The sequence below is a fragment of the Odontesthes bonariensis genome, chromosome 13 (genome assembly GCF_027942865.1).
Source record: "Odontesthes bonariensis isolate fOdoBon6 chromosome 13, fOdoBon6.hap1, whole genome shotgun sequence".
Taxonomy (NCBI): Eukaryota; Metazoa; Chordata; class Actinopteri; order Atheriniformes; family Atherinopsidae; genus Odontesthes; species Odontesthes bonariensis.
In genome coordinates, this window is record NC_134518.1 from 27,135,741 (window position 1) to 27,158,850 (window position 23,110).

General features: G+C 38.7%; 3 protein-coding genes across 3 annotated transcripts; all 3 read left to right on the plus strand.

Moving 5' to 3' along the window:
- LOC142397176 (signal-regulatory protein beta-2-like) lies at positions 1–1,873 on the plus strand. The gene is made up of 6 exons (XM_075480519.1): positions 1–43; positions 199–525; positions 808–1,164; positions 1,260–1,382; positions 1,584–1,645; positions 1,751–1,873. Exons 1-6 carry the CDS (start codon positions 1–3, stop codon positions 1,871–1,873), a joined length of 1,035 nt encoding a protein of 344 aa, XP_075336634.1.
- A 9,885-nt stretch (positions 1,874–11,758) lies between these two features.
- On the plus strand, positions 11,759–16,716 carry LOC142397178 (uncharacterized). Its single transcript, XM_075480520.1, has 7 exons — positions 11,759–11,801; positions 11,957–12,283; positions 12,561–12,917; positions 13,033–13,155; positions 13,357–13,418; positions 13,524–13,634; positions 16,579–16,716. The coding sequence occupies exons 1-7, from the start codon at positions 11,759–11,761 to the stop codon at positions 16,714–16,716; spliced, it is 1,161 nt and encodes a 386-aa protein (XP_075336635.1).
- Positions 16,717–19,274: 2,558 nt separating this feature from the next.
- LOC142397373 (uncharacterized) lies at positions 19,275–22,971 on the plus strand. The gene is made up of 5 exons (XM_075480725.1): positions 19,275–19,524; positions 21,644–22,000; positions 22,096–22,218; positions 22,396–22,457; positions 22,563–22,971. The coding sequence occupies exons 1-5, from the start codon at positions 19,341–19,343 to the stop codon at positions 22,683–22,685; spliced, it is 849 nt and encodes a 282-aa protein (XP_075336840.1). The 5' UTR covers positions 19,275–19,340; the 3' UTR covers positions 22,686–22,971.
- The last annotated feature ends 139 nt before the right edge of the window (positions 22,972–23,110 follow it).

Below are 23,110 nucleotides of genomic sequence, written 5' to 3' on the forward strand. Positions count from 1 at the left end.
ATGATTCTGGTATGGGTTACACTGCTTCTTCTTCATCGAGGATGTAAGTGCTATATACAGGAACAGAAATGTGATATTCTCTTATTGAAGTATCAGCATGACTTGTGATGGTTCATTCTCCCTTTTTTTTGTGTTTTTAATTTCAAATTTGAGTTAGTCTCTATAGTTTTACTTGTAACTTCTTTCTTTTTCATGCAGATTCACTGGTTCCAGTGGTCACAGTTCAGCTCGGGGAACCTGTGACTTTGACATGTGTTTTGACTGTTGACACGTGGTGTACTGAAAAACTTCACTGGTACAAGCAGAGTGCAGGAGATACTCTGAAATCAATTGTGATGCTGTGGAGAAGCTTTAATCCTACATATGGACCAGAGTTTTCTGCCTCAAAACTGAAGGCAACATGCAATGAGAAGAATAGCACTCTGACAATTTTGAGGACAAGTAAAGAAGATGAAGGAATGTATCACTGTGCAGCCTTTGGATATGCTGCTGTTACTTGGAGTGGGACTTATTTGTCATTGACAGGTAATGTGAGCTGTGCATTACAATGTTTAAAGAATAGTTTAAAAAATAATAATAAAATATTTAAATAAATAAATACACATTCACAATTACAGTGTATAAACACATTTTAAGATTAAAAAGATATTAACATATTGAGAGTTAAGTTAGATAAAGTATATTACTTGCTTTAATCAGTTTAAGAAGCGCAAACTATCACAAAAACAAACTGGAAACACCCAGAAGTCTTTCGAAGTGTCTTTTTATACGACACAAATCCTTTCTAATGTGTTCTGTATCATACAGGAAACACTCAGGGGACGTCAAACTACATTATTGTCCAGCATCCGGCAGTATCAGATCCAGCTGGTCCAGGAGACTCATTGAGTCTGCAGTGTTCAGTCCTCTCTGACTCTGAGAACAAGACGTGTTCAGGAGATCTCAGCGTGTTCTGGTTCAGAGCTGCATCAAATAAATCTCATCCACACATCATCTACTCTGATGGAAACGGACGTAATGAATGTGACAAGAGAGCTGCCACTCAGAGGAGATGTGTGTATCACTTCTCTAAGAACATCAGCTCCTCTGATGCTGGGACTTACTACTGTGCTGTGGCCACATGTGGAGAGATACTTTTTGGAAATGGAACCAAACTGGAAATTGGTATGATTTTGATGATGATGAGTATGATATTTTTTAAAATCGTCCAATGATATCAAAGACAATGATATGTTCTCTTTCTTTTCTTTGTTTTTTAGAGCAAACAAGTTCTGAATTCAACATGCTGGTGATCATAACAATCTGCTTCGGCATTTCTGTGATTGTAAATGTTTTTTTCATCTGTTATAAAACCCAAAAAGCAGCATGTGGAAAATGTAAAGGTGAGTGTTGTTCACTGAAATCAATAATTTAATACTTTATTCAAGGTAGTCCTAGTATACAAGACAGAACAAACCACAATTTTGTGTTATGGAATACAACAGATAAAAGTTGATGTATAACATATTGTTACTAAATAAATCAACAACATCGGAGTCTTGATATCCAAATGAATACATTTCCTTCATAAAATGAATCATTAGGGAGAGAAAACAGCTCTACACAAGGAAGACATGACAACTCAATCCAACCAGAAGACGATTTAGTAAGTAATGATATGAAATCACCTAACTTGCTGTTGCACTGAAATATTTACTTACAGCTGGATGTAACAATATGAAGTTAAAATGAAATTTAATCTGCTGCTCAGACTGAAGGTGGACGTGATCTGAACTACGCTGCGTTGCATTTCTCTGGAGGGAAAGCTACAAGAGGAAAGAAGAAGAAAGAGTTGAGGACAGAAGAAAGTGTATATTCACATGTTAGATCCTGAATATCAATGTGTGTCTCTGTAAATGAATATAGGCGAAAATAGACTCTGATATATACTCACGATATGAGTAAATAACAAATGTTGCAGATTCAATCTTAACTTTGAGAGAGAGCTGTGAAAAACAAAATCACATTATCTGCTCTTTTTTTTATAAAAAATAAAAAAAATAAAATGAGTCTTTTGTGTCTTCTTATTCTAATGTCTTAGGAAATTATCCCACTCTCTTTTGCACTGTACCACATTTATGCTTTTCTCAAGCCTAAAGCCTTAAAGCCTGTCAGTTTTATTTGTGAAACCTCTTTAAAAGAATTATTTCAGTTATATAACATCAGTTCGAAGTAAACATATTTTGTTAAAGTCTGACTGTGCAGAAAAATCATGACATGATCATGACAATGTGACTGAAATAATTTTTTGAATGTTTGCATGTTACTGGCCTGGATATGGGAGGTGACATGATGGAGCTTCCTGTTTTGTTACATGAATGAAGTCAGCCAATGAAAAAGAAACCGTACACACAGATTCTCAGTAGTGCAACAGCTCTTTTAAGGTAAAACATGTTGCTGGTATTCATGGTCTGTCAGTAAATCTATGTGATACTTCAGAGTTGTGATTTCTCAAACTGCCCAAGTAGTTCCTGTCGTTATAGTCTCAAGAAAATACAGATTAAAGTTATTATTTGATACAATAGACTGAAACTCAGTCTCATCACTTAACACAGAACTTCTACGAACTCATAATCCAAGCTTTCTGAGGAACAAGACTTTCTTTCTTTTTTTTCTTTCCACACATGAAAATATCAGATTAGATGAAGAAAAACATTTCAGAGTAGTAAGAGATTCTTAACAGACAATAAAGTCTGAGATTGGAGGTCAAAGGAGTTTGATGGTGCAGCTACATACTTGACAGTCAGGCTGAGTTAATGTGACGGGCTGAGTCTGTTCCAACCACTGATGGTATGAAACAACTCACTTTTGAAACATCCTTTTTGGTTAAAGTCTTTGTTTCCTTATGGTTTCTGACACTGTTTGGTAGTGTTTATGCATTAAAAAGGATAAGGTGAAGAAAACATGACGGCTTTCAAAACGGACACTGTAATAATGCACCACATCAAAATAATCTTTTCCTTCTTTGTTAGCTGATGACTTTATCCTTCTAACTAACACATAAAATGTGCTGGACAGATGAAACAAAGCTCCACTGGCAGAAATGAAACAGAAACTAGTCAGAGGGGCGGGCAAGTAGAGAAAAGTAGTGTTGGTGATTCGTGAGAAGCGTTTGTACAAGAATATAACTGAGCCAGCATCCTCAATTACAAACACATGCGTTAAAATAGTTTGGAAACTCAGAGTTATGATTATTTCAACCTTTCATTGACCTTCTGTCTCTACAGACACACTCGTGTGACAAGATGCTGTTCCACGTCGAAAGTAACCAAACGGCACAAACAAATGGAAAAATGAAAATGAATTATAAACATGTTTTATTCTGTGTGTGGAGTAAAGAAACGCGTCTGATACATTTTTGCTGGGAAACCCTCAGAGAGAATTGATGCTGCATAAAAGACTGAGTGAACTGATCATCAGATCACAGTGAACTTTGACTTTCCACTCTCCATCATGTGAAAATAAACGGGATAAACAAAACAAAGACAACGTGACAAAAGCTGGAATTCCTGATGAGAAAAACAATTTAGTTTGTACCCTTACGTCGGCATTTTTATTTGTTCAAAGAGACAGTTTTACCATGTACATGTAAAATATTCTATTTGTTATTGTTATTCCAATAAAATCTTGGAAGTTATTTTGGAGCAACTTTGCCAATTTAATTCACATTTTAAGGGACTGCTGATGAGCTATTGTTGTTAATAGCAAAGCAACAAAATAAACCTGGAGGGAGCCAGATTAAAAAATGTACATTAAATCTGACATCCCACATCTGAGAAACACTGAATGCAGCATGGAAGCTGGGCGTTCACACCACTCCATTGTCAGGGGAATATGGGGAACTAATAAGGTAATCTTTCAAAATTGTTAGTTACCATTTTACTCAACAGCTAGGTTGTTTGTATGCAGTCTGAGGTTGACTGCATACAAACAACTATACATACTGATGTTGCACCTCAACATCAGCAGGAGGTGAGATACACTTGGCTCTGAGATACTATCCCCCATATCTATGCATACTCTTGCACCTAAACTCAGTCATAGAAGAATATTATGGTCATAACCATCTGATTCTTAAATCAGATGGTTAAAAGTACAACACCTGCTACATTCTAGATGAAGACAAGTCTTGACCGCTTTTTCCTTAAGAGAAATGATGTGATGTTCTTAACATGCATCCCCAATCCCAGCTTTGAAAGCTCCAGCCTTGGCATTACACTGAGGTAACCATTGAACCATTTTTCTTCAATTTGTCTGTGAAAACATTGCAAACAATTAACTTGGTAGAGCGGAGGTAGAATCAAACTTGGAAGTCAGAGCCAACTGAATATGTAAAAAGTCAATATATACATTTCAGAAAGACTGGTTAGCCCAGTTTCTGTAGTTTAGGAATGTTAAAATGTGTAATGCATTACTTTAATCACAAACCCTTCAGTCAAAGCATGGCTGGTAACGATGGTTTAGCTGTCAAAGCACAAAAATTCAGAACTGAAACAATGAAAGGACCTGAATGGTTCAGGTCCTCCTTGGAGGAGCAGAGTTATTTTGTGACTATTGGAAGTAATCCAGCCGATCGAGTGGCTATGACATGTGGAGTTCGTCAGGGGTCAGTTCTTGGACCCCTTCTGTTCACCCTATACATGCTGCCTCTGGGTCAAATTCTGAAGAACTCTAAAGTCAACTACCACAGCTATGCAGATGACACACATATATATCTCTTACTGTCTCCAGATGACTGCAGTCCTATAGAGTCATTGTGCGACTGCTTAGAGTAAGTCAAAAAGTGGATGAACCAAAATTTCCTTCAGTTATATCAAGAAAAAACTGAGGTCATGTGTTTGGCCACAAAGAGAAGAGGTTTGCTGTCAGTAAACACCTTGAGTCACTGTCTCTAGAAACTAAAGACCAAGTCCGGAACCTCGGCGTGCTGATAGACTCAGACCAGAGGTCCGTTTCACGTAGCAGGTTTAGTGAAAACTCTGAGTTGGTTAACCCTGAAATGAGGGAAACCCTGAGTTTTCCGTTTCACAAAGGGAGGTAACTCAACCCCGAGAAAGAGGGGTAACTCTAGCCTGTTTCACAAAGAGAGGTAACTTAACCTCACGGTCAGTTACCGGAGTAACAGACTCTCTGAACCTAACCTGGTCGGGACCAGGTTTTATTCAAGAAACCTCGAGTTTCTCTCTGTCTCCGCCCTCTTTCAGCCACACACGCCATTTGATTTCCTCATTCATTCAGTCAGCAGAGCGAGTTCTTCTACTTCTAGAAGTCCATTAGGCACAGTAGGAGACGACTTTTTTCACGAACATGTCCTTTTGACAACGATCCGTGGATGAAGGTGCAGCATTATCGCGCAGAGAAATAAATATTCGTCGGAGATGGTTATCAGACCGCGCATAGATGTTTTTGCATTTACCGACAATTATCTTTTTGAGCGGCACCATCAGAATTTTGTTGGGACAAAAGAAAAAAAAAAAGACAACACAAATAAATAGTTGTATGAATAGGCTTAAAAAAGACATATATAGGCCTATTATATTTTATAAAGACACTTGTGTCTTGGGGGTGGGTCACCTCCCATTTTACGCGCATCTGCCTTCTTTCTGTTGGCTCAGTAGAAGTCTGTGTTAGTTTAAATAGGCATAAGTATTTAACAGAACATGATATAGATGATGACTCTAAATTGTCCTTAGGAGTGACTGTGAGTGTGCATGGTTGTTTGTCTCTATGTGGCCCTGTGATGGACTGGCGGCCTGTCCAGGGTGTACCCCGCCTCTTGCCCATTGACCGCTGGGATAGGCTCCAGCCCCCCCGCGACCCGACTGACAGATTCAGCGGTGTATAGATAATGGATGGATGGATGATAGGCTATAGATGAGAAGACATAGTTTATGTGTGTGAAAACAGCATTATGTTGGGGATAAAATAACTGCACAGTGAAATAACAACTTAATATTTACTTTACAATGTAAAACATGATCAAAATGAGGTACCTCCATGCCGAGGTCTCACCTGTTTGAACAATGTTTTTATATTTCATCTTCCAAGTGCGCTTCTCCCCCGCGGGATTGCACCTAAATGAAATAAATGAATGGGATACCATTCAAGCAGTTTCCCCTGTAATATTATTGTGATTGCAAAGGACTACATTTAAACTTATGCTTTTGCAGCTGCAGCGGTGCACTTATTTCTAAAAACGTATTGAAACTCGCCGTATGAGCGCATTAAGATTCCCAATTCGAGGTTGGTGAAAAACGTAGCCCCTCCTCTTCCCCGTTGCCATGGTGACTCGTCGAATCGGGGCTCCATTGATGCTGGCTTTTTGAAGTTGTGGCGCACACGCAAAACTCAAGGTGAACCTACTCAGAGTTGATTAAACTCACTCAAATCAGCGTTTCTGGAACCGAAAACTCAGGGTTTTCTATCCCAGAGTAGATCAACTCAGAGATCAGGAATAGACTCAGAGTTGGTTGAACCTGCTTTGTGAAAAGGACCCCTGACCTTCAACAATCATATCAAATCAGTCACCAAATCAGCCTTTTATCAACTTAAGAACATATCCAGAATTAAGGGTTTCATGTCCCAAACAGATCAGGAGAAGCTGATTCATGCTTTCATCTCCAACAGACTTGACTACTGTAACGGTCTTCTGACTGGACTCCCCCAAAAGAGTCTCAAACAGTTGCAGCTCATTCAGAACGCTGCAGCCCGAGTTTTAACCAGAACAAAGAGACCACATCACATCACCCCAGTTCTCAAGTCTTTACATTGGCTCCCGGTCAGATACAGAATAGATTTTAAAGTTCTGCTACTCGTCTACAAATCACAGAATGGATTAGGTCCAGAATACATGAATGACATGCTAGCAGAGTATAAACCGAGTAGAGCTCTGAGATCTGCTGACTCAGGTCAGATAGTGGAGCCCAGAGTTCAAACTGGACAAGGTGAAGCAGCTTTTAGCTGTTATGCTGCACACAACTGGAACAAACTACCAGCAGAACTGAAATCAGCCACAACTGTAAGCACTTTTAAATCCAGGTTAAAAACATTTCTCTTTCAGTGTGCTTATGGTTGAGTTTATATTTTTCTTTTTCCCCTCTTCTTTGATTGCTTTTAACTGTGTTTTAATTTTTATTCTATTTTTTTTCTCTTTAAATGGCTTGTTTTTATGCTGCTTTATGCTGTTCTTTTAAATGCCTTGTCTTTATGTAAAGCACATTGAGTTGCCTGTGGTATGAAATGCGCTATATCAATAAAGATGCCTTGCCTTGCCTTGAAAATAACCCACATCATCTAAAAGAAACATATTATTGTGTTGCCAACAGCCTAACAAATAAGGTGCCCTCCCTCCCTGCAGCATCGCATGATGGCAAATTTAAGCAATGAGTCAGAGATGATAATAAAATACAAAATATGTCATAATATTACGGAGCCATTTAAGGGACAATTAGATTTTTTTCCCCTCTGCATTCCCTTGCAATAACTTTTGTTTTATTTTGAAAAAATGATACATTTCCTGGATCAGTTCGTGCGACACCGAAGGCACAAGACAGCTGAAGTTGGCTTCTAATTCACAGCTTGCAATATGTGAATTAAAAAGATATTCATAAAGGCCATTTTACATTTTTTCTTTAGCATGTAGATCATCTGACACTATGTTCTGCATGTAAACCACAAGAGTTAGAATGGTCAAATATGGAATGAAATAATCTACAGACGATAGAAATGCTTTAAAAGAAACTTTGTTTCACAGACAAGTCAAAACCAACATATAAAGTCTTGATGGTCACATCAGAAGGAAGATGGAATAAATACGGAAGACAATGGGCCTCATGCAAGAACCGTTCGTACGCACAGATTTGTTCTTAAATCGTCCGTACGAGTGATTTAAGAGAATTTGCGCATTCACCAATCTTTTTACGTTTTCTTTCAGGTACGAACAGAATTTCCGAGTGATCCAGACCTGTCGTAGGAGTTTCGTAAAATAGTCCGCTGTTATTCAAATCAAGTTTGCTTGACTAATGGATTGTATATTTAATTACTTTGAAGAAAACATAAATAAATATACATTATACCCCATAATTATGCTGACATTATTCTGTTTGACTTAAATTGTGCACTAATTGAAGGTTAATTTGAATCTGTAACAGGAAGCGCAGCGGCTGTCTTGCTACTTTTGGATGCCTTAGTGCGTCAGGCTCTTGGAAGAGACTGTGTGGAGACAGATGAATGGCTGACATCGCGATTAAGATTCCCAAGGACTGTGCTGCTACAAATATGCAGCTTCCAAGAGCCACGACTCCAGAGAGAAACACGCCGATCAAACCCAATTCCACACACGCCCAGGTCCTCACCTTTCATCTTTGGATTTTTGCCCACTGGAACCTTTCAGAGGGAGATTGGAGACGATCGGGGGTGTCCCAGACCTCTGTGAGTCGTGCGCTCCCCTTGGTCATCAAAACTATCATCAGTTTATCACCCATGGTACATCAGATTCCCATACACTGCTGTCCAACAAGTACAAATTAAGAGGGACTTTCATGCCGTGGCTGGACTGCCAATCATATATACACATCAAAGCACCCGTGCTGTCGTGCAGCGCACTGAGCTGAAGGCCAGGTGGGTGCCAGATTTGCACAATATTGCCATGATGAACGAGGGTCTCCTACTACCTGAACCAGCCCAGGCAGACCAGAAGCTGTGGTGCCAGAAGACCCCCCTCATGGACCACCCCATCAAAGTGCCATCATGATGAGGCAACAACTGATTGCACGGCTTTAGTTGCAGTCATCGATCGCCTGGCCATAGCGAGACGTTTTTTTTAAGCCATTTTCATATCAAACCATTTATTTTTTTATTTCGGTGACACAGTATTAACAGCACTCGTAATTACTTCCCATTTCTTTGCTTTAGCAGGTCCCGTAATTCCACTGCTGACACTGCTAAAAATGACAGATTTTCCTTTTTGGATCTCTGAAAGCAGAACTTCAATCTCAGAGCGCCTAAAGTTGTTCTTTTTGCGCCTTGATGCCATTCTCATGACTCAACACTCAACACTTCCTGGTACAGGAGCGAGGAAGCACAGCCTTATATGGTATCATTTTGGGCGTGGAGTATGCAAATCTACTATCCTCGTGCACGTGAACTTAGATACGCACAGGTGTGATTCATCATTTACGCAGGTCGTTTACACACTTTTTCCGAAGTTAAGAGCGTTTGTTGAATCTGACGTGGCGTGTTCGTACGAGACCTTCTTACGAAAAAAGTGAGAGAAATTTAGAATAAAAATACGAAAATGTTCTTGCATGAGGCCCAATGCTCGGACCAGAGATGGAGATCAAAATGCAAAATATGGCAAAGATGTAAAAAATTGTAGCGAGCAAAGCGGAATTTTATAGTTGGAAAGAAGTTGAACATAATACAGAGATGAGAGAGAAAGAAGAGAATGTTCTTTATAAAGGAAGGGAAGATGAAATGGCTGAGAACATTGAGGTTAATAACAATGAGCATCCTGCCATCACTTTATTTTGCTTTTAAAAACAGCCAAATGATCCAAGTGAGCCATCTGCTCTGTGTTGTCACTGTAAGGAATAGTTTCACCCTGTTTGTGTTGACTATTTAAGTATAGCTCAGTATATTGTATCCCCTTTGTTTCCCTTTTGGTACCATCCTTCCTGTTGCATAAATGCCCAGGCAGCAGACTCTGTACAGTTGGACAGTATGAAGAGGAGGTTATTCTATGGAAGGGAAAGGCCATCTTTCCCCCAATAATTTTCTGTAAGTCTGACAAGAGAGGAGGGATCTGCAGTTAAAGCACATGACAGGAAAGAGTGTCAAGGAAAGGATGGACCGACCTTATGAAACAGAAAATTGGCAATGTGAACATGTATTGCATCCTTTAATTCAAGGCTGACAAAATGAAATGTAGTTAGCTTCGAAAGGCTAAAAAGTTTCCCTGGAGGGGAAAGGCTGTGTGCAAATTCACCGGCTGTACTAACTATCTTCCTTTGATTGCAAAAGTTCAGATCAGTGAAATCAGTTCACTTTGTCAGGAAAATATAATAATTCTTTATTCTAGTCAGACAGTTTCAGGTAATCACATTCACAGACAAGTCTAAAGGGCTGCAATGCTAAAGATAATGTAAAACAACTGAGTACATTCAAGACTCAGACACACTGGGACAGAGGAAAGCTAAAAACGGGATGAAGGATGTTCTATCCGCACAGTTGGGTGGTCAGATGACTGTGACAGGCAGAAGCAGGAGAGGAAATGGTGGCACATGTAAGAGGAAAGATTATTGAGATGACACAAATGAATTTCTTTACAATGCAGATTGAGTATAGAAAGAAACAGTCTCATGTAAAAATCCTCAGAAATACATCCAATGTAGAATAAGACACGTCAAACACAGGCAACAATAAAGGCTCTGGAAGGCGTGAGAAAAATGAAACAGACAGACATGTTGACCATGGACAAATGGAATAAAGGTAAGAGAACAAAAGCCAATGTTGTCAGATGAAAGAACATGAGAAGGAGATTAACAAAATTACCAAGATATGAAAAGTCCTGCAAGTAATTAAAAAGTAAAATGCAGGAACTATTTTTAATGAGAAGCATGAGATCTTTATGCATATAAAGAACGTCACAAAACTTAATGTGTCTTTTAAAGAATTTATATCCTCTGAAGAGTAGTTTAGTCAAGATTTGACCGATCTTATTGTTGTAGTTTTCATACAGGACCTTGTCTAACATGACCTATGTGTGTAAAAAGCAGTGAAATAGGACTTTTCTGCATTTTCATAAATCAAATAAAGGTTTCACAAATCACAAAGTGCATTTTAAAGAATCTATATCCTTTATAAAGTAAATCAGTCCAGATTTAACAAGTTTTGACACTGTGTCTTTCATACAGGACCTAGTGGAGGATGAGCCATATGCCAAAGAGGTGGGGAACTGGTCCTTTATGCATATTCCTTTAATTGGAATCACGAAATCTTCAGCCGTGTCTTGTGCCTCTGGTACGCATGAACTGATCCATGCGCACCAAAGTGCAATATACAGAAATTTGTTTAACATGCAAGAAATATAAACACACACATCTACGCACATTCTATACGTAGGGTGAAAGATCATTGTGACAGGAAATACACTTTGATTGTGTCAGGGTGGGGTGGTGAGGTAGGACACGGATGCGAACGTGGTTAAACAAAAGGATTCAAAAACTAAACTGTGAAAAAACAAACAAATAACTTGACATGGCATGGGATAAATACTTAGCTTCAAATACGAAGATACGTGGCATGGCATGAGGGGAAGAAAATCCGGAGCAAGGTAGGAAGGTAAGGATGGTAAGGTAACATGGGTAGGAACGTAGGTAAGGATCTGACAAACTGACAGGGGAGACTGGAAACTAAATAGAGGGCTGGGAGTGATTGGAGACAGGGGACAGCTGGTGACAATGACTAACAGGTGAAGGGAATGAACTGAACATTGGAAGTGAGGGGAAAACAATGGAAAAACTAAAAACTAAACATGGACTAAAAAACTAAGACATGAATTAACACATAAAGAAATCAACTAAAAACATGGGCAGTCTGTCCCGTGGGCGTGACAGATTGTATATTCTGAGACAACCAATCAGGTGAATTTGATGCTCTGGATAACCACACCTCCCTTTGTCACTTAAGAAGCTGTTCTTCCAATGAAGACAGTATCAAGATGATTCTGGTATGGGTTACACTGCTTCTTCTTCATCAAGGATGTAAGTGCTATATACAGGAACAGAAATGTGATATTCTCTTGTTGAAGTATCAGCATGACTTGTGATGGTTCATTCTCCCTTTTTTGTGTGTTTTTAATTTCAAATTTGAGTTAGTCTCTACAGTTTTACTTATAACTTCTTTCTCTTTCATGCAGATTCACTGGTTCCAGTGGTCACAGTTCAGCTCGGGGAATCTGTGACTTTGACATGTGTTTTGCCTGTTGACACGTGGAGTACTGAAAAACTTCACTGGTACAAGCAGAGTGCAGGAGATACTCTGAAATCAATTGTGATGCTGTGGAGAAGCTTTAATCCTACATATGGACCAGAGTTTTCTGCCTCAAAACTGAAGGCAACATGCAATGAGAAGAATAGCACTCTGACAATTTTCAGGACAAGTAAAGAAGATGAAGGAATGTATCACTGTGCAGTCTTTGGATATGCTGCTGTTACTTGGAGTGGGACTTATTTGTCATTGACAGGTAATAATGTGAGCTGTGCATTACAATGTTTAAAGAATAGTTTAAAATATAATAATAAAATAAATAAATACACATTCACAATTACAGTGTATGAACACATTTTAAGATTAAAAAGATATTAACATATTGAGAGTTAAGTTAGATAAAGTATATTACTTGCTTTAATCAGTTTAAGAAGCGCAAACTATCACTAAAACAAACTGGAAACACCCAGAAGTCTTTCGAAGTGTCTTTTTATACGACACAAATCCTTTCTAATGTGTTCTGTATCATACAGGAAACTCTGAGAGAACATCAAACTACATTGTTGTCCAGCAGCCGGCAGTACCAGATCCAGCTGGTCCAGGAGACTCAGTGAGTCTGCAGTGTTCAGTCCTCTCTGACTCTGAGAACAAGACGTGTTCAGGAGATCTCAGCGTGTTCTGGTTCAGAGCTGCATCAAATAAATCTCATCCACACATCATCTTCTCTGATGGAAACGGACGTAATGAATGTGACAAGAGAGCTGCCACTCAGAGGAGATGTGTGTATCACTTCTCTAAGAGCATCAGCTCCTCTGATGCTGGGACTTACTACTGTGCTGTGGCCACATGTGGAGAGATACTTTTTGGAGATGGGGCTAAACCAGAGATTGGTAGGATTTTTTTTCCTGCATAATACTGGAGGTATTTTTAAGAAACTTGCAATGACATAATGTCTGTTAAGTTTTTTCAGAGGCAATGATATGTACTCTGTTTTTCTTTTTCCAGAGAAAACAAGTTCTGAATTCAACATGCTGGTGATCATAACAATCTGCTTCGGCATTTCTGTGATTGTAAATGTTTTTTTCATCTGTTATAAAACACCAAGAGCAGCAAATGGAAAATATAAAGGTAAGTGTTGTTCACTGAAATCAATGATTTAATACTTTATTCAAGGTAGTCCTAGTATACAAGACAAAACAAATCACAATTTTGTGTTATGGAATACAACAGATAAAAGTTGATGTATAACATATTGTTACTAAATAACTCAACAACATCGGAGTCTTGATATCCAAATGAATACATTTCCTTTATAAAATGAATCATTAGGGAGAGAAAACAACTCTTCTCAAGGAAGACATAACAACTCGATCCAACCAGAAGATGATTTAGTAAGTAATGATATGAAATCACCTAATTTTCTGTTGCACTGAAATATTTACTTACAGCTGGATGTAACAATATGAAGTTAAAATGAAATTTAATCTGCTGCTCAGACTGAAGGTGGACGTGATCTGAACTACGCTGCGTTGCATTTCTCTGGAGGGAAAGCTACAAGAGGAAAGAAGAAGAAAGAGTTGACGACAGAAGAAAGTGTATATTCATATGTTAGATCCTGAATATCAGGGTGTCTCTGTAAATGGATATATGCCGAAATAGACTCTGATATACTCACAATTTGAGTAAATGATAAATGTTTTCAAGTTTCAATTGTAACTTTAAGAGAGAGCTGTGAAAAACAAAATCACATAATCTGCTCTTTTTATATATAAAAATAAATAAAAGTAGTCTTCCGTGTGTTCTTATTCTAATGTCTTGGGAAATGATCCCACTCCCTTTTGTAATGTACTAAATTTATGTTTTTTTTTCAAGCCTCTAATTTCTTTCGTTAAACCTCTTTAAAACAATAATAATCAGAATACGAATGTGTGTGTCTGTAAACCCCTGTGAAAAACAAACAATTTAATCTGCTATTATTGGTCAATATTTGACTTGAATCATGCCTGAGCCTGTCATTAAACCCCCCCACCCCCAAACAATTATACAAGTTTTAAATGATCCATCCATCCATTTTCTATACCCACTGAATCCGTCGGTCGGGTCGCGGGGGGGCTGGAACCTATCCCAGCAGTCACTGGGTGAGAGGCGGGGTACACCCTGGACAGGTCGCCAGTCCATCACAGGGCCACACAGAGACAAACGGCCACACATACGCTCACACTCACACTGACACTCACTCACTCCTAAGAGTGACTCCTAGAGTCACCAATTAACCTAACATGCATGTTTTTGGACAGTGGGAGGAAGCCGGAGTACTTTAGTACTTTAATGTCATCTCATGACAGCTGTCAGGAACGCACAAGATTTTAAAAGGCTGCATTTTCTGCCAAACCAAGATCTTTTTCTGGTCCTAACCCTTTGATGACTTAAAATGTTCCTCAAAAAAGGAAAGTGCTACCATTTTCACTGCTGGTTGTTTTGGACGTCGTCTTAGCGCTTCAACATCGGCAAGAGGTGAGATATACTGGGCTGCGAGTCTCATTAACCCTCTCCCCCAGCCCACTCTCCAGCTCTTCGCCCCTCCCCATAAACTCACTTGTAGAAAGAATATTATGGTCATGACCCAGTGATTCTTTCAGAGTGATGTTTGTGCATTTGAAACTGTGACCCATAGGCTACTCTGAGAGTGACACATGCTGGCAACTGGTTAAACTAAAATAGATGCTAACCACTGATAACTCAAGATTAAGCGAATTTTAGATTTTTCCTAAAGAAAGATGCTGGGATGCTTGTTACATGTATTCCAGATCGCAGTTTTCAAAGCTCCAGCCTGGACTTTACACTTTATCTGTGAAGGTAATTGTTGAACCATCCTTTTCCCCTGTCCCTGGGAGACTGCAAATGCAATTTAAACTTAGATCTGTAATTTGTTCATTTGCTTGACTCTTTATTTAAGAGACAAAAGTCCAAAGAAAAAAACGTGTCGTCACTGATAAACTCCACAGTATATAGAAAATATCAACAAATTTACTCACTGGGGAGCCAGCTCCAATTATTAAGCTGGCGAGTCATGTACAGAGGCTGTAGTTCCTCGACGCAGCTGGCCTGGGTTTGAGTCCCAGCCTGAGGCCCTTTGCTGCATGTCTGCATTCTTTCCTGTTCATCTACTTGGAAAAAAAAAAAGAAAAAGTCCACAAGCACCCCCCAAAAAGAAGAAACTAAATATCAGAACTGAGCATATAAAGGAGCATCACCAAAGGGTTCAGCCTTTACATGCAAGGATAGGTCATGGTTCACCACTTTGTGTCACACCTGTTCTCACAGAACACAAGGAAGAGCTGAGGCTGAGGACCCAAATGCAGCACTATCAGTAAGGGAGGTGAGGAACGGCAGTTTGGAAAAACATCCTTCCATCTTCTATACCCGCTGAATCCGTCGGTCGGGTTGCGGGGGGGGGGGGGGGGGGGGGGGGGGCTGGAGCCTATCCCAGCTGTCATCGGGCAAGAGGCGGGGTACATCCTGGACAGGTCGCCAGTCCATCACAGGGCCACACAGAGACAAACAACCACACACACGCTCACACTCACACTGACACTCACTCCTAAGGACAGTTTGAGAGACACCAATTAACCAAACATGCATGTTTTTGGACAGTGGGAGGAAGCCGGAGTACCCGGAGAGAATCCACGGATACATGGGGAGAACATGCAAACTCCACACAGAAAGGGCCCGGCCGGGAGTTGAACCTAGAACCTTCTCGCTGTGAGGCAGTTTGGAAGAACAGAAGGCTTTATTGAACAAACTAAACTAAAGGTGCTGCCAAGGCAGGAATTAGAACTATAAAGTAAAATAAAATAAAACTCAAAAGAGATGAACTGACTGTCTATGGTATGCCTGTAAACAAAAATAAAGCTGGAACATATATACTGAGGAAGGTGATAACAAATGAGGATCAGGTGTGGCAATCAGAAACTGAAGATTTGGTGGGAAACAAGAGGGGAAGTAAAACACAACAGAATGCACAAAGGGGGAAGTTCAACAAAATAAGACAGGAAGTAATCAGAATACAAATCTAAGGATCATGACACCTGTTTAAGTTAAAAAAGAACGAGTCGTGGGAAATGTAATCTCAAACAGACTCAAAAGCAAATATAGGTTAGAAAAAAAAAGAACTACAAAGCCGTGTCAGCGAGACTGTCAGAGAGAGAGAGATGAAAAGAAAACTGCATATAAGCTCTTTTATTTTTCAATAATTTGCTTCTTTTAATCAATCTTTTAAAATACTTAGAACAATCTCATGAAGTGCATCAAAAGATTGACTTGAATATGTTTTTGTCACATCATGAGAGCATGACAGATTTTTCATATCTTTGGTTTCTGGATTTCTTTCACTAAAATGTGTACATGATTATTTTACCAACTTTCTGTTAAACCTGTCCAACTTACTCAAAAACATCTTCCTAACTGAGTGTTGGTAACCACGTGAACACTCTTGAACATGTATTTCCTTATTGCTGCCTCTTTGTGAACGCTCTCTGCATTTCTGTTCAGAGAACAACAAGCAAAGCCACATCCAGCGGCAACACTCACAGACGTAAGCTGTGGTGGGCCGTTTCTCCGCTTTCTGACCAACCACGGAAGCTGTTTACTCTCAGAACAGAGCTGACTACGAGCTGCAGCAACATGTGAAGTGAGAAAACCGTCACGAGAGGGTCAAGCAGATGAATTTTAGTTTGAGAAATTGCTGTAACTGTTTTAAAAATCACTTATCATGAAAACTCACGTCTCTCTCTGAATGTTTTCTCTGCTTGATGAAAACAGGAGGTACATCAATCCTTCCTGTACCCATTATCAATGTTTGTCACAACCACACTGGGATGTTACACTTTCATTTAAAAAGATAATAAACAGCAGTCAAAGACCATCTTCGTGAGGCTGAAGCAGTTGGTTAGACGGGAAGTAAAGCCACTTTCTATTCACACCTTTGTTTAAAAGCCCAACCACAGAATGCTGAAGTTTCCATTGTGTCGAAATGTGTTTTTCTGTCTTTTAAAAATTGATTTACAAGCAGTGCTGTATGCACAAAGACAAAGAATGAGGTAAAAAGAAGGTTACAGCATTCTTCTTTAAAATGACCCTGTTGGTAATAATTTTGATATGAGGTACAGTTCCACAGCTTTTTGGCCTTTTAGCCTTCATTAGAAGCTGAACGGTGAAGATGCAAACAGGAATCCTGAGGTGAGACACACGTCCCCAAGTCATGAAGTCAACTATATATTGACCATAATGAACAAGAAGTGCAATCTGATAAACACTGCTGCAGTTTGAACTCTTTTTAGATGAAGTTGTTGCAGAGATCTCCTCTCTACTTTGATAACTTTTTTAAATAAGAGTCTTTGTTGTTAGAGTGCTCTGCTTTGTCTTATGAGGTGTTTTTGTCACTGTTGATGTATTTCTTAAGTTAAACCTTTGTATTTTCATCACAGTAACATAAAATGAGAATGTCATGGCAGCAAAGGCAATACAGACCATGGTCTACCCGGGCCAGACAGGACCACAGGTGCAAGTTGTGCAAGGAGGCCTCCAGTTCAGCACGAAACAGCGGGGTGTAAGATGCAGGCAGGTACAGCATACATGGAGCACCATAATGAAGTGGTGGGAATAGTGTAGGAACATCTGTGCTCAATATAGTTTTGAAGTCCCAAAGTCAAAGTGGGCGATACCACCAAAGGTAGTAGAGAATGGCAGAGCTAAGATCCTCTGGGGCTTCCAGAGTCAGACTGATAAACAGGTGATGGCTAACCAACTGGACATTGTGGCGGTCAAGAAAATACAGAAGAAAGTGGTAGTGACAGATGTAGCCATTCCAGGTGAGAGCAGAATCTAGAAGAAGGAACCCAAGAAGCTCCAAAAGTACCAAGGGCTGAAGGAGGAAGTTGAAAAGATGTGAGAATTTAAGCCAGCAGTAGTACCAGTGGTGACCGGAGACCTTCGTGATCTGATCGTGACCTCAAGAAACTGGGAGAGTAGCTCCAGCAGATCCCGGGACTATACATACATATATATATGTATGTGTATATTTGTATGTATATATGCAGTAGTGGGTGCTGGTGGGCTAACACATTACAAAGGTTAACTGATTACATTTCCACAACAGAATCACAAGATACAAAATTCAGCAACAACGTTATCAACTATTTCAACACAACATTATTATCCACTGGTCAGACAAAATAGTAAAGGTCAAGAAACCGTGCACAATGTTTTTTGAGAAGGTGGAGGCTTGTATCTACCTTCAAGAGAAGTTCACAACAATGCATTTTCTGGAAGGGAAACAGAATTATCAAATTTGGATTGAACTTCTGTAATTTTTCAATGAAGTCCTGTTCAATTGAGAGCACAGCTAATGCGTTGTGTCAAAGTCCAAAGCCTGTCGCCTTTGGGATGAACAAATTTAGCCCAAATGAGCAGCAAATGAAGGGGGCGTGCTACAACTCCTGTCACTTACTTGGCAAAACAAAAATAAATGAAAACTTGTAAAACTACGGTATTTGCGCTGTAGAAAATTTGTCCATTGAGATGGATGCTGTGTTTTTGTTCAAACTATTTGGCACTTTTTCTACTCTAGGTTTCACCAAAATCTAAAACAACCTGTTCAAAGTTAGTTTAACATTGATTTTCTCATCTTTACTTCATAAAGTAATGGAAGGCTTACCAGCTATTTATACCAGGTGTCCCTGGATATGTATATTTCTAAATTTTTCATTTTCTGCTCTTACTTAATGCATATTAATCAAATATACTTTTTAAAAAACATATTAGAGGGAATAGATCATACATAGAGCGAAAGATCAGTGACAGGAAATGCACTTTGATTGTATATCCTGAGATAACCAATCAGGGGCCTTTGATGCTCTGGATAACCACACCTCCCTTTGTCACTTAAGAAGCTGGTCTTCCAATGAAGACAGTGTCAAGATGATTCTGGTATGGGTTACACTGCTTCTTCTTCATCGAGGATGTAAGTGCTATATACAGGAACAGAAATGTGATATTCTCTTATTGAAGTATCAGCATGACTTTTGATGGTTCATTCTCATCTATTTGTCTTTTTTTTATTTAAAATTTGAGCCATCGTTTATAGTTTAACTTGTAACTTCTTTCTATTTTACGCAGATTCACTGGTTCCAGTTGTCACAGTTCAACTCGGGGAACCTGTGACTTTGACATGTGCTTTGCCTGCTGGAGGGGAGAGCACTAGAACACTTAAATGGTACAAACAGAAAGCAGGTGATACTCCAAAGTTAATTGTGATGCTGCGGAAAGGTATAAACCCTGTACATGGACCAGGGTTGTCTGCCCAAAAACTGAACACAGTATATGATGAGAAGAATCTGACAATTGTGAGGACAAGTAAAGAAGATGAGGGGATGTATCACTGTGCGGTCACTGACTGGACTGAGGATATTTGGAGTGGAACTTATTTGTCTTTAAAAGGTAATTATGTTATCTAATTATCTAATTATTTTGTGTTTTGGAATCTCTTTTAGGCTTCCAGGTTTAATTCTCAGCTGGGGCCTTTCTGTGTGGAGTTTGATGTTCTCTCTGTGTATGCGTGGGTTCTCTCCAGGTACTCTGGTTTCCTCCGACTGCCTAAAAACATGCATGTTAGGTTAATTGGTGACTCTAAATTGCCCTCAGCAGTGAGTGTGAACGTGCCCACACTGTGTTGTCTGTCTTGTTTGTCTCTGTGTGGCCCTGTCCAGGGTGTACCCCGCCTCTCGCCCGGTGACAGATGGGATAGGCTCCAGCCCCCCGGCAACCCTTGATTGAATTAAGCAGGTTTAGAAAATGGATAGATGGAATCTCTTTTAACACCCAACAACTTAAAACTGCACAGTGTTTATGTATCGAAGCACTAAATGATGGAAACTTGACTGAGTTTCTCAACGATGTTTCACCTTTGTGGCGGCTGTGGACTTGATGCCAGAGAGTCATTTTAGTACTAAAAGCCTGATGGTTTGTTTCTCTGACAGGTAGGAAATACAGTCGCTTAAAAAGTGAAAAATATGATTTATAATGTCTGTGCTTACTTGTTCTTTTCTCCTAGTGAGTGTTCACAACCAGCAGATGATTGCAGAGTAAAATACAGATTGGTAAAATGATTATTAAAATAAGACATATAAGACATTGTTTTTTCAGTGCACAGATTATTGGTGATATTTTTGAGACATTTTTATTATGTCTTCTCCTGATAAGTGGAAAGAAAATGTCAACATATTGGCTATTATTTTGCTATGCTTTGTCACTTCATGCAGATAAGTGGATAATTTATTCAATGATATTTATGTGCATATACACGATGATCTTTTCGCTGATATGTTTATTTTCTTTCACCTATTGTATCTCCTCGTAACCAAATGTTGTCCTGTCCATTCCATACAGAAAAAATTTAATGTATCTAAAATTGATGTTAAAGTGAAAGGCGACCACTGGAATATGTGAATTCTGTCTTAAGCCTTTAGCAGTTTCATTGATGTAAAAACAAACACACCAGAAAATAAATGTGTGGAGTCTAACTGAATTTGCAAATAGGCTATATGTGATATTTTCATCCCAGAGCCGTCTCTATAGGCCAGTTTCTGCCACATTAAAGTAACTGTTGTGATAAAACAGCACTGACACAAACAAAAAGTTAGAAATGAACAGAAAAAAATATTAGCTGGATATCTTCTATTCTTTTTGAGCAAATAATTTTGTTTGCATTAAAGAAGAATCAACACCAGATTGAAGTCCGTAAGGTTAAATTATGAAGGTTTGTATAGTTTGTAAGGTGGCTTGCAATGTACTTGTATTTTGACCTATATTTGGTTGCCGGCATTTGAAAAATGTCCAACTCATATGTTTTGTAGACCAAATACACACTTGTGCCAATGAACAAAATGAGAGGTATAGCCTACTTGAACAATCAGAAAACTGACAAAACTTCTGTAAAAGTGACTGTTAAAAATAAACAACTAAGATTTTTTTCTCAACAGCTAAGAGATTAAAAAAGCTTTCAATAGGACATATAAGTTTAAAAAGAACATTTTACAGAAAAACAATAGAGTGAAAGTTAATAATCAAAGTCATCAAATTCATCATTAGTTCTTCAAACTAATTAACTTAATGAAATCAATTAAATCGTGTTTGGAACAGAAAAGTTTTGACTAAAAGAATCAAGACTTGATTCAGACCTGCAGTTTTCTGGGAGTTTGTTCCACATATACGGTGAATAAAAACTGAAAGCATCTTCTCCATGTTTAGTTCTGTCTCTGTGGACAAAAAGCAAACCTGAGATGTCTTGAATGTTCAGAATGTACAAGAAGATCTGAAATGGACTTTGTTCGCAAACCATGAAGCTTTATAACTATTTGATGAACAGGAATCTGATGTAGAAACCGCAGACCTCATTTTAAATATTATATAAATATACAGAAGATTATATTATTCATGCTGGTTAATGCAAAAGTTGTACTGACAATATAATTTCACTTTTCTTTTTGTCCATATGTACATTGTACAAAAGTGAAAAAAGTTACAATTATGTTTTGATTTATATAATTATTTTATACAGGAAACACTGAGAGAACATCAAACTACACTGTTGTCCAGCAGCCGGCAGTATCAGATCCAGCTGGTCCAGGAGACTCAGTGAGTCTGCAGTGTTCAGTCCTCTCTGACTCTGAGAACAAGACGTGTTCAGGAGATCTCAGTGTGTTCTGGTTCAGAGCTGCATCAAATAAATCTCATCCACACATTATCTACTCTGATGGAAACGGACGTAATGAATGTGACAAGAGAGCTGCCACTCAGAGGAGATGTGTGTATCACTTCTCTAAGAGCATCAGCTCCTCTGATGCTGGGACTTACTACTGTGCTGTGGCCACATGTGGAGAGATACTTTTTGGAAATGGAACCAAACTGGAAATTGGTATGATTTTGATGATGATGAGTATGATATTTTTTAAAATCGTCCAATGATATCAAAGACAATGATATGTTCTCTTTCTTTTCATTCTTTTTTAGACCAAACAAGTTCTGAATTCAAAGTGCTGGTGATCATAACAATCTGCTTCGGCATTTCTGTGATTGTAAATGTTTTTTTCATCTGTTATAAAACCCCAAAAGCAGCATGTGGAAAATGTAAAGGTGAGCACTGTTCGCTGAATTTAATCACTTAAAACTTTATTCAAGGTAGTCCTAGGATGCAAGACAGGACAAAGCACTATTTAATGTTAATTAATACAATTTATATTCATGAGTAGATGTATGTATGTATCTGAAAAGCCAGAATAAAAAGGTGACATTCCGATTTTTATTATTTAGATAAAGAAAGCAACTCTTCTCAAGGAAGACACGACAACTTGAGCCAACCAGAAGATGATTTTGTAAGTGATGTTGACAAATCACCTAATTTCCTGTTGCACTGAAATATTTACTTACAGCTGGATGTAACAATATGAAGTTAAAATGAAATTTAATCTGCTGCACAGACTGAAGGTGGACGTGATCTGAACTACGCTGCGTTGCATTTCTCTGGAGGGAAAGCTACAAGAGGAAAGAAGAAGAAAGAGTTGAGAACTGAAGAAAGTGTATATTCACAAGTTAAATTCTGAAAGTCAGTGTGTGTCTCTGTGAACTCATGTAGTTTGAAATGGACTCTGATATATATTCACAACGGGCCTCATTCTTACGCTTTTTTTTAAGGAAAATTGTGGAGTTCACAAATGTTTTCTCATCCACGAGCAGTCAGAAGTTCTCTTACGCACATTTGAGTGCTGACACATTTGAACAAAATAAGCATTTGTGTTGTCTTCTGTCGTGCACTAAAAGTAAAACTTTTGTCAGACTGTTGGTAATTTACAAAGCATGCTGTTATTTTAAAATAAATTAAGTACACCAGTACTTTAATTTACATTAAGTTAATTGGAAACCATGCCATTAATTTGTGGTTCCACACTTTTTATACACCAAAGTGGCCTTTCTTCATCCCAGGTCTGCTCATAAAATGGCATATTTACTGTTGCTGCATGATATTTTG